The sequence below is a fragment of the Podarcis tiliguerta genome (assembly GCF_965153285.1).
Source record: "Podarcis tiliguerta genome assembly, chromosome: 4".
Classification (NCBI taxonomy): domain Eukaryota; kingdom Metazoa; phylum Chordata; class Lepidosauria; order Squamata; family Lacertidae; genus Podarcis; species Podarcis tiliguerta.
The window spans coordinates 40,213,128-40,225,372 of record NC_139537.1 but is presented as its reverse complement, the minus strand read 5'-3'; the positions used below and the strand labels follow the sequence as shown (position 1 = coordinate 40,225,372).

Genomic DNA, 12,245 nt, shown 5'->3' with positions numbered 1-12,245 from the left:
TAGTGGCTTGTCTGCACATGACAATGAGACATTCCCAAAGCACTTCACTTATGTCAGCTTGCAATCCTTACAACAACCTTGCAAGGTCAGTCTGCATTATCTACCCCAGAATACAGATGGGGAGGTAAGTTTAAGGACAGAGAAGAGAGCCTAGCAGAGCTGAGACCTGAACCAAGGAGTTCCTGATTTTTAGCTCAGTTGCTTAGCCACTATACTAAATACACCAGATTGAGGAGGAAGAGCCCTGAGACAATATTGTGGGTTACAGGCAGAAAATGGTGAGGGTTCCCCCCACCACAGTTTTGAATATGCTTCCACATTAAAAAAAACATTTTCCCGCAAACAGAAAAAGAGTGCAATAGGTGGGATGCTCCCTGCTGTGCTAATTTTCTGCTTGTAGGGAGGGATTTTTGTATATGTGTGGGATTCAAAAAAGATGAGTGTGAGGAAAATGTTGCCCCTCTAACCAGTTTCCAAACCTAGAGCAAAATGTTAATTAAGAAACCAACCAAGGCCACACCTAAAATGTTAATTGGGAATCATTGGTAGAGCACCTGCTTTGATGCAAAAGGACTTGGGTTCAATCCCTGTCATCTTCAAGTCAGACTGAGAGAATATTCGTGTCTGAAACCCTTGAGAAATGTTGCCAGCCAGTATAGATCACACGGAGCTAGTATAGAATAAGGTACCTTCCTTTGTTTGCTAATGGCAAAACAGCTGCTAACCTGTTTCTAGAAGAGTAAACTTGTTAACAATAATCCTTTCATTCATTAAATGTTTATATTTTGCTAGGAACTAGTAATGTTGGATTAATATAGATTTTGTATATGTTCAGCAGAGCTTCCACAACTCAGATTATACCTATGCAAAAGTTCTAGTAATCTGAATCTGAATGTGTTTCCTTCGTATAAATAGCTCTCACCCAAATGCTTGGCTAACTAACAGTTCAGATACAATGGTTGTAGTTAGTGAAAGTCATCTCAGGCTCACCTACCTGGGAGTGACTCTAACTGAACTCCGTGGAAATTGCTTCTGAGTGGACATGCATATGCAGTGCTTGGGGGGGGGGGGGTACGCAGGGGTACACATACCCCTAAACATTTTGTGAATCTAATGGGAGAATAAACTAAATTTAAAAAATAAATTAGTTTCTTCTCTAGCATGGTGAATCGTCAGTTCCGTTGAATAACACGGTGAATCATCAGTTCTGTTGAATAGTACAGTGAATTGTCAGTGCCATTGCTACCCCCAATGGTGGGCTCATTTCCTTTCCTGGTGTTTCCTGAAGCGAGCGTTTAATGTGTGAAGCAGTGCGGAATGTGGATGTGTGGAATCAGGACGATATTAGTGCACACAACCTCATGCCAATGTGGAAGTTACTATGAGCTGTCAGCTGTGTAATATGAGGTAATGCATGTTCTTTGTACTTTTGTCCATTTACCGTATTTATTTTTTCCAATTCGAATTATAAAATGGTGAGTTTCTTGAGTCAAAATGAGAGTACCCTTAAACATTATTATTATTATTATTATTATTATTATTTCTTTTTAAAAAGCATTGTACATATGACTGTGCACTAGAGTTCTCTTTTTGGTCTCCTCAGGTCCTAGCTGAGGAAGAGAAATATTTCTTGCCCATTCTCATCAAGCCAGCCTTTACCTCTTTATTCCTCAGACTGTAAATGATTGGATTCAACATGGGTGTTACAATGCAATACAGCGAGGAAACCAAAGTATCTACATCCAGGGAGTACCCTGAACTTGGCCTGTCGTAGTTGAAGTTGGATGTGCCGTAGAATATCACAACTACCATCAGGTGCGAAGCGCAGGTGGAGAAAGCCTTCACTCTGCCCTCAGAGGAATTGATCTTCAGGATAGCACAGATGATGCGGATGTAGGAGACCAGAATAAAGAGGCAGGGGCTGAGCCCTATCAATGCACTGGCCAGGTGGAGCACAGCTTCATTCACGGAAGTGTCTGAGCAAGAGAGCTTCAGAAGCAAGGGGACATCGCAGAAGAAGTGGCTGAGCTCGTTGGACTTGCAGATGGTTAAGGACGACGTCAGGAGGGTGTGCACCAGTGAGTTTGTCAAGCCGCACATCCAGGAGAACCCGGCCATCTTGGTGCAAGTCCCCTTGCTCATGATGCTGGAATAATGCAAGGGGCTACAGATAGCCACGTATCGGTCATAGGCCATAACAGCCAACAGCACACATTCTGTCCCTGCGCAGGTAATGAGGGAGAACAGCTGGACAATGCATCCTGCATACGATATGGTTTTCTTTGCTCGGAAGAAGTTAGCCAGCATAACGGGGATTGTGGCAGAGATATAGCAAATGTCTAGGAACGACAGGTTGCTCAGGAAGTAATACATAGGGCTATGAAGGGTCAGATCTGTTCTGATCAGGGCAAGTATCAGAGCATTTCCCACTAGAGTTACCATGTAGATGACTAGGAATACTAAAAAGAACAGAACATAGAGGCTGGGGTGGTTTGTAAAGCCCAGGAAAATAAATTCATCTACAAAGGTTTGGTTTTCCATTTGCTCAGGGCCCATTTGTAGAAAAGAAATGGAGCAGCCTTTTGAGACGGGAGAATGATCGACGTGTGTGAACACTCAGGATGCGGAGTCAATCCGCTGCAAGCAATTTAGCAAAGGTTGGCATCTGTGCCTTCATATCATGTGGGTCCCACGTAGCGTTTTGCTACAGAATTAACCGCACAATTATTAAATCACCAAGAGGAGCAGCAGTTTAGAGCGTATAACCCAGTCCCTAGTAGCTGGATACCTGTATGGAGGAGGGAAAAGAAACAAATGATGCCAACGCGAATGTGAGGATCACTAGGAGCTAAAGGAATCGCGATCAAGAATAAGGACCCGTATGAATATAATTTACAGTAAAACTCTATTATGCAGTTATCAGCTAACAGTTCCCATTGTCAAAATTCTCTTAGTCCCTCATGTAGCCTTCATATTCATGTAATTTATTTTTTTAAAAAACATTCCCGTTTACTTCTTTCACCACGTTCTGAGGTGTTTCTATGGAGAAGGGCTGTAGCTGAGGGGCAGAGCATCTGCTCTGCATTCAGAAGGTCGCAGGTTCAATCCCCAGCATCTCCAGGTAGGGCTGGGAGAGACCCTGGTCTGATATCCTGGAGAGCTGTTGCCCACCACTGTGGACCAAGGTTAGCCAACATGGTGCTCACCAGATGCTTGGGCCAGAATTGCCAGTGGTCAGGGATTATGGGAGTTTTAGGACTGGAAGACACCATCTTAGCTACCCCTGGCATAGGCAGTACTGAGCTACCACTGTTCTGGCCCAGGTCTCATCCACTACAAAACAGCATTCCTAAATTCTTACGTTTTGCGGTTATTCTATACACACACATGCATCCCCTCTGACCTGCAGACTCATGATCTCTGCAGCTCGTTTTGGAACGCCGGTGATCACATTTTGCCAATGCTCCATAATAAATTCCAATGAGTTCATATATTGATCCTGTATATACGGAAGAGTGAGCAATTCTCACAGCTGCAAACAAAACATAACCCTGCTAAGCTTGAATGTAAAGGACAAATCAGATTTAAGCTCCTTTCCTTGCATATCATGCCAATTTCTACTACCTAGTTACTCCTTGCATCACAAAAAAAAAAAATTCAGCTGTGTTCCCTTATTTTGATCTTTTCTAATTAAATGGCATTGTGGTTCTCAATAGTATTCATTATTTGTTGTTGTTTTTTTAAAAAAAATAAAATTTCTGCTTGCTAATGCTCATTTGAAAATTGAACGTATGAAATGTTTCAGTCTTTTATATGAGAGGTTGTCTTCAGCTTTGGTTCTTTCTGCTGCTCACTCTCACCCAAAATTCTTTTAAGTAACCAAAATAAATGCAGTGCTGATGGTCAGCTCCAAGCCGCAGTTTTCCTTCTGATGGCTTATTATCTTGAAACCAGTCACAGAGCAGACAGCCCTCAGAGTAGAGGCCACCTTCAGAGAACTGGCCTTGGTAAAGGAGGGTGTATGGCACCCAGACTCAGGGGCCAAAATAACTTTGCTGGCCTTGGGCGGCCAACAGTGAGACTTGACTGTAGGGGTAATGCCATTTGCTGCTCTGAGACAGGCTGCAAATTGTCTTGAGCCAGCTCTGGCAGCACCTCACAAACCTCCATTTTAAAATATGGCCTCCTCAAGGAGACCATTTTAAATAATTCCTGAGGTACTCATTTTCAAGCAATAAGCTGGACAATTTTCTCTTTAGATGCAAGACAACAAAATTATGGTCTTCTTTTCCCAACTTATTTTTTTCCCTGTCACCCATATAGCAAGATAATTTATTTAGCTTCCACATCCTTGAAGCAAGATTAATTTTTAAAAATATCTTCTACCTCATAAATAATTTCCATGCACCACAGTTGTGCTAAATCTTTGTCTTTCCTTCTTTACCCTTAACACAGCATAGAAGTTGATCTTATTTCCTGAGTTTTTCCTTGTGTCCTACAGGGTGCATATTTTCTCATAAAAACGTAATTTCTACTAAATCAAAGATAAGGTTTCATGGCTGAAACTTATATTTATTGCCATTCTTTAGACATAACATCCATTTGGACATTTTCATGAGAAATTATTGTTTATCCCAAATAAAACATTAATGCAGCTTCTTACAGTTTGTGTGGGTGGGTGTTAACCCTGCATTTTCTCACAAAGGAGCAAATCAGATCCGTAAGATCCGACATCCAGAACCTATTAAGCTAGTCCTGTGAGCTCAAGGACACCTCAGACCTGTTTACGGTAATAAGCAGCCCCACTACTACCACTGCTCTGTCCTTTACGGCAAACTCTGTTTGAAATGAAGCAGTGTTTCAAAAGCAGCTGATAATAAGAGATAGCAGCCAATTGTTGGGAGGGTGGGGGGAGTAAGTCCAAAATTCTGTTCGCTGACAGTCTCCCCAAGCAACTGTCTGGATCCATTGAAATATCTTTTAAACATAAAAGCCATGGAGACAAAAGGAGTGTTTAAGCATCTTCAACCTGATCCAGAAGGATCTATATTTTAATTGTTTTAATTTATATTTGTTGTTTGTTTATTGAGCTAATAGTTTTTTATTAAGAATAAAAGAGCCACATTCATTCATGCCAAAGCCCTGTTTAGGTAAATTTTTAATGTTTGATGTTTTATCTCATTTTTAACATTCTGTTGGGAGCCACCCAGAGTGACTGGGGAAACCTAGCCAGATGGGTGGGGTATAAATAAATTGTTGTTGTTACAGCAGTATTCTATTCTGATGGTAGCCAGATGCCTATGGGAAACCCATAAGCAGGACTCAAGCACAAGAGCCCTCTCCCCTCCGGCAGTTTCCAGCAATATTGCATATTATTTACAGTGTTACTGTACATCTTATATATTGTATTTTTATTGTTATTGTTTGGCGGGGGGTTCTTTAATTTTCATTGTAAGCACATAACGCTGGTATGTAAATGTCTCAGATGGTCACACAGACTTATATGTGTATCATTTGCTGGACTGGGACCTGGGGGCATAAACTGGATTTCCATTCAGAGTCACACTTGAACAGGCAGTGGGATGCACATTCTGACATCCCAATTCACACGTTACATGTTGCGCATTAACATCTGGTTTGTTTGCATGAACAGAGCTGGGTTGGAGCCCTTCTGGTTTCAGAAGACTGGTACTTGCCTTATCATGATGTACCAGGTCCAACACTGTTCTACACTGACTGTCCATAGCTCTCCAAATCTCTCAACTAGTCCCCACAGGCAAAACCTATTCCAACCTTCCCCAACTTGATGTCATGCAGAACCTTTGGAGCCTAGCCCCTGAAGGCAGATCTATTGTCACTGGAAGTCAGAGGTGGTTTGTGAGGCATTTATGGTTCTTCTTACAGAAGTCAAAGACATGCAGAAAAGAGTAAAAAAAAAGAAACCTGATGTGTACGTGCAGAGGTGGTGTGCACCTGATACTTCACCATTCTTTTGTCTCACAACACTGGAAGATATGCATGACCAGCCAAGACAAAGGTTCATGGTTCCTCATGGTTAACTCAAGGCTATTTCTCACATAGACAAAGCCAAGCACAATGTATACAATATTCATTTCAAGTAGGATTCTTTATTGAATCAATGGATTGGATGCTTAAGTTGGTGAGCCACTCTTGTAGTCAGAAAAAAAGAACCTATGCGTCTTTTCATGTATTTGTAAAAGCAAGCAAAAAGCAAAAGCAAAAAAGACCACATACTTAACCGAATAGAATTATGCGATGCATTTAGGGTGCTTCCAGACTGCCAGCATTTTGTGGGAGGGAGTGAAACAAGCAGTGGAACTTTCCACTTGTGCAATTAAAGTGGACCAAAGGAAGGGAAACGTCTGAAGCACTGAGAGGGGAAACTGGGAGCTACAGGAAGATGTCCAATTTGAGAAGGCAAAAATGTCCACCGAGGAGAAAGAAACAGTGTTGCTGTGGGATGTGTTGCATGGATTGAATTCATTTAAACTGTCTTTAATATTGTGTAATATTGTGTTTAAATATTAATGTGGTGATTTAATTGTTGCAATCCACCCCAGGACCATAGGGTAAAGGGCAAGTAATGAATGAATTGTAACAACAACAACAACAACAACAACAACAACAACAACAACAACAACAACGTGTTTCACCTGTAGTCTTAGGAGGATCAGTCAAATAAGCTTCCATGAATGAAATGTTTAACTAGATTGCAAGATTGTGATCTAAACCTTGAGCCCCTTGGCATTCAAGAGTAAGTTCAAGGATGGTCAATGGCTCCATTCCTTAACCATCCCTACTTCTGGGTGAATCACCTGAGTTCAAAGATCCTTGCAGGCAGCAGCAGGCTGCATGTATATGGCTGTTCACACAGATTTCATTTTGGGATAGATGGTTAGTACTGTTAACTCTTTTTACTCTGATTACTGTTGCAAGAGGGGAGGAAAAGGGACACATCCCTCTTCCCCAAACAGGTAAGAGCCAACCATATTTCCCTGCTGTGTTCCTGGTCTTGTTCTTGAATGGGGAACTATGTGTACAGAGTATGTGTATATAATTGTATAGGGTGGTTTGACAAAGGAACCAATGACACAGAGGGGTCGTGGGCTTTCTTTCACTTCTCAAGGAGATGCTGGGCAGTCATCTGTTGGGGAATGCTCCATTTCTGCATTTCCTGCATAGAAGTTGGACTATGTGGCTTGCAAGACCCCTTCCACTCTCTATGATTCTATAGACCTTGGATGAAGAGGTGCTGCAGAGGCACCCAAGTGAACAGCATTCATTTGCAAGCAAGGAACCTGATTTGGATGAGGAATCATGAATGTTTCTCAGTTTCTGCTTATGAATGGCCCTTGACGGATTGGGAACGTAGGCTTGAATTGCAGCACCAAGATGCAATCCTCATAGGAACCTAGGAATCTGCCTTAACAGTCCACTAGCTCAGCACTGTGCACATCAGCTGCTAGTGGTTCTCTGAGATGAGCAGGCTAAGATCACTCCCTACCCTACCAAGAGATGTTGGGACCTTCTTTATGCACAGCAGATGCTTTACCACTGAACAATGGCCCTTCAAAATTGAACCTGGAGGTAAAACTCATGACTTCCAGTAGCTTAGATTGCAAACTCCACCTCCACAATGGCCATTCCATTATAGAAATACTATTACAGATAGATGAAGCATAATTCATACATTTCATTCCTGACAGTCTGGTCCTAGCAAGAATGAGCCTAGAGTTCTATTGGCAGGATAATGTGACTTATCAATGTGAGAACCCAAAACGCTGTTAAGAAAGCATACAGGTACCTACCTGAAATTGCTGTACTGTATTTACCAATGAACATCAGCATCGCTTCCTCTCAGGCTCCTATAGATTAATTCAGGAAGCACTATTTAACCGTCAGTCTAAGACCTGGGGGACATATTGTATTCAGAGAAGTATCTCAGGGACATATGCAAATAACAGGTAATTTAACTGTTTATTGCTTTTAAGGAAAACAGCAAAAATGACAAAAACATAAAATTTACCCATCTAGAGAATATACATATATATGTGATGAAAGCCTGGCTGCATTTAAAGTCAGCTGGCATTTTGCCATTGTTGCACTTGAATGAGAATTTCATTTACAGTGAATAATGACAAAGATGCTATTTAGGGTACAAAATGGATTTTATTTGAAGAACAGGTTTAGGGTATAATTTTCTAAGAAATAGCTTTTGCAATACAGTAAACTTCAGCTAAGGATACTACCAAAGCTTAGATCTTATTCTCCCATCAGCAATCTTCCACTTGCTCAGTTAATACTGATGCCCTGGAAATCCAAGTGTGTGTGTGATTGTGGTGGGTTTGGCATTCTGAGCTTGAGCAGTAATGAAAATATGACTAAGATTTGGTTTTCCCATAGCTGTTTGAACTTCAGCATGACTACCGAACTGCATTTGAAGATTTGGGAGGTTTTAATATGTGGCAAGTTAATCTGTTTTTCACACCTCCCCCAGAAGCTGCCCAGAGTGGCTGGGATAATAATAATATAACAACAACAACAACAACAACAATAATCTTTTTCATATCATTTAAGCCCAAACATGCATTTAGGGTCTTAAATTTTAATTTTGTACCACATATTTTCATAGTGGAAGCAGTGGCGTAGCGTGGGGGGTGCAGGGGGGGCCGGCCGCACCGGGCGCAACATCTGGGGGGGGCGCTCACACTCGCAGCTCTCTGCCCCTACCTGGCTCACTCACTCTCTCTCACTGCAGTGTTGGCTGTGCGAATCCGATTCGAGCCGCCGGGTCGCCGCCCACTGTGGAGGGGAGGGTGCCAGGCGTGCGGTGCGGTGCGGAGAGAGAGCGAGGGACTATCTGGGGGAGGGACAGTGCAGCGGGGGGCGCAAATTACTTGCCTTGCCCCGGGTTAGGGGGCGCAAATTACTTGCCTTGCCCCGGGTGCTGACAACCCACGCTACGCCACTGAGTGGAAGTGCTACTGTTGCAACCCACCTTAGTTCGAATGATGTGGATCCTGATGCACCAGCTGAAGACCAATTATCTATTTGATTGAAAATGACACTCTTCTATTTTCTGTAGCACATTAACAACACTCAAACATCTGAATTAAAGGATGTCACTTGAGAAGAGCTGCCATTTTCTCATGTAACGTAAAAAAAGTTCAAAGCTCAAATCCAAAACATTCAGTTTGTTTAGAGCAGGCTTCCTCAACCTCAGCCCTCCAGATGTTTTTGGCCTACAACTCCCATGATCCCTAGCTAGCAGGACCAGTAGTCAGGGATTATGGGAATTGTAGTCTCAAAACATCTGGAGGGCCGAGTTTGGGGAAGCCTGGTTTAGACATTGCTTTCATTAGCTGCATTCTTGCTTGGTGCTGCTTACAGATGCAGAGGTCATTCCCATCAAAATGCCACTCTACGGTATCTCCCCATTTAATTCAGGTCTACCATTTCTGCAGACTATCCACTATGTAACAAACAACAAGACAGAAATGGTAAATCTGGATTAGATGGGGTGGGTGGGTTTGTGGGATGGCATTTTGATGAAGGCAACAACATTGTGTGATCACTGAAGGGGGAAAAAATAAACTTGCATGCATGAACATCTTAGGCTGTATGAAGAAGAATAAGTGTTGTGGCCATGATTCTAGCATCCACTATGTGCTTGCATGAATATACATCTGAATGTCTGATTGGCTATAATTATTATTTAATCACACGTTTATCCCTCTCTTCCACCAAGGAATTCAGGGCAGTATAAATGGTCCTCCCATTTTTTCATTACAACAGCAACCTTGAGAGGTACAGGAGAATCTGGTCCAAGACCACTCAGTAAGTTTCATAGCTCAGTTGGGACCTGCTGCTCCAGCAATTGTAACCCTTGTACCACATTGGTTCTTATGAAATTGCTGTTTGTGTATTACATTTGTATCACTCTTTTCCTCCAAGGAGCTCAGAGTGACAGGGAAGCCTCAGAACAGCCCTGTGAAAAGGAGAGTCATTAGAGGAGCTTCTGGGCAGGTGGCTTCTAATGCTACCCAGTATTGTTTTTTGACTGTAAGTTCCAGGAAGAACTTTGCAGTTGACCTTTAAGAGTATTCCAACACTTGGGAGCTTGGGCTGCAGCTGAATTGCTCATCAGTTCTGAACTAACAAACTAAAAGGATGTCTTTGCCACATCTGCTCAGTCATTATGGCTTCAGTGTCTGTATCTACTGTCCCCAGATTTAAGCTGCATGTGTTACCACCACCACATAAGAGAAGTAGCAGCAGAGCTTGCAGAAACAATTGAATTTCTTAGTATTTATTCAAAATAATTTCAGAGTGGGAGTGGAGAATTATTCACAGCAAGCGTCTAAGGCCAGATATTATCTTTCCAAAGAGATGCAAGCTTTGACTGTCTTTTGCAAACATACACTGTATTTTCTTTCTAAAGGCAGGGTGTTGGTTATCTTAGACTTATCCAATTCACAAAATGCACCTCTGAGGCAGTGTTGCTCCTAGTGCAATTCCACATGTCTGCCATCCCCACTGAGTTCAACAGAGCTTACTTCTCTGCAAGTGGCCTGCGAGCGCTCCAGTTGGAGAACAGCCTTTACCAAAGGTGTCGTGGGCTTTGAAGACACTCAAACTCAGGACGCAAGGGAGAAACGTGCTAGGAGGAAGGGACGCTTGGCAAATCCACACCGTGATCAACTCCTGCCTGGAAACCAATGTCCCCACTGTGGAAGGACGTGTGGATCCAGAATTGGCCTCCACTGTCACTTACGGACTCATTGTTAAAACCGTGTTTATGGAAGACAATCTTACTCGGCTATGAGTGATCGCCAAAAAATAAGAAGAAGGATTGCAGCCTAAGTGACTCAAATATAAGCTGCCTGGATAGCTCAGTTGGTTAGACCATGGTGCTAATAACGCCAAGGTTGCAGGTTCGATCCCTGTATGGACCAGCTGCATATTCCTGCATTGCAGGGGGTTGGACTAGATGATCCTCAGGGTCCCTTCCAACTCTACAATGCTATGCTATGCTATAAAACTACTGAAGGAACTGCATGAAAATACAAATGCAGCACAGAATGTTCCTTGCTCTTTGCTGCTTTTATATTTATGACTTTTTTGTTTCTTCGAGCAAAGATGTAAGAAGAAGTTGAATTTGACTGAAGATCAGATTTACTGCTTCATATTCATGCTAAAACTAAGGCCTGATCTACTTGAGCCAACACACTCATAAACAGTCCTGGTCCTCGGATGGTTTTTTTTATTAAAACTCCACAGAATAATCTAGCCAGGTTTCATGTAGGGTCTTTATCCAGAATAAGGAGATAGAAAGGCTGTGCCAGATTTACGTACAAGCTAAACAAGCTATAGCTTAGAGCCCCACTCTCTTGCCCCCCCCCCAAAACAAATTAAAGAGAAAAAAACTGGATGTACATTTCCAAAATATAAGATAAAAAGTTAATAAAATGGCTTTCGATACCTATTAGGTCCATAAATTACCATATAGCATATATTCAACACAAAAAACAGCGACAATTTGTTGTTGACAAAGGACAGCTGGACACATAAAGGGCCCCATTACCTTCAATAGCTTAGGGCTTCATCAAACCTAAATCCGGCCCTGTAGAAAGGTCTAGTAAAGACAAAACCTGCTTTTGTGTCTGATTATGAAGACATGGAATTTATGCATCTCTTTCTTTGCTTATTTAACTCAGGGCCTTGTCATTCAGCTGCAATTTGGAAACCTGGGATTGGAGATATTCCAACAGGTAATCATTCAGACACATCCTGTTCTTGATCTTCTGAAGTGCAGGGGTTCCTCTGCAATGACATCAAATCTATGGAAACGTTTGAGCTATGTAAATACTCCTAGTAGTTGCAATTAGATTTCACCCTGTTCTTTCATCATGTGAAAATTTCCAAAATGTCTGATAGGATTTTAATTTCTTGAATTTCTAAAGGTTAACCTTCTAACTTGAAATAATTTGACCCAGTAGAATAAAGCTCTGGACAATTATACACACAAATGAAAACAATGCAGCTGCTTTATGACTTTATTAGCACACATTACAAGGTCCCTGTCAGAATTAGAGCTCTGTCTCATTCTCTCTTTTGAAGCAAGCACACTTGAAAATGTCAGGCACTCCCAACTATAGCAGCTTGCAGTACTTATATATCTCAATGGAAATTTTCAATAAACGAGGCCATAAAATTAGGTGTTG

At 42.0% G+C, this 12,245-nt stretch overlaps 1 protein-coding gene across 1 annotated transcript; it reads right to left on the bottom strand.

The window, feature by feature from the left end:
* Positions 1 to 1,599: 1,599 nt before the first annotated feature.
* LOC310676880 (olfactory receptor 5V1-like) lies at positions 1,600 to 2,541 on the bottom strand (the record flags this gene model as incomplete). Its single annotated transcript, XM_083439055.1, has 1 exon — positions 1,600 to 2,541. The coding sequence occupies one exon, from the start codon at positions 2,539 to 2,541 to the stop codon at positions 1,600 to 1,602; it is 942 nt and encodes a 313-aa protein (XP_083295181.1).
* Between the last annotated feature and the right edge of the window lie 9,704 nt (positions 2,542 to 12,245).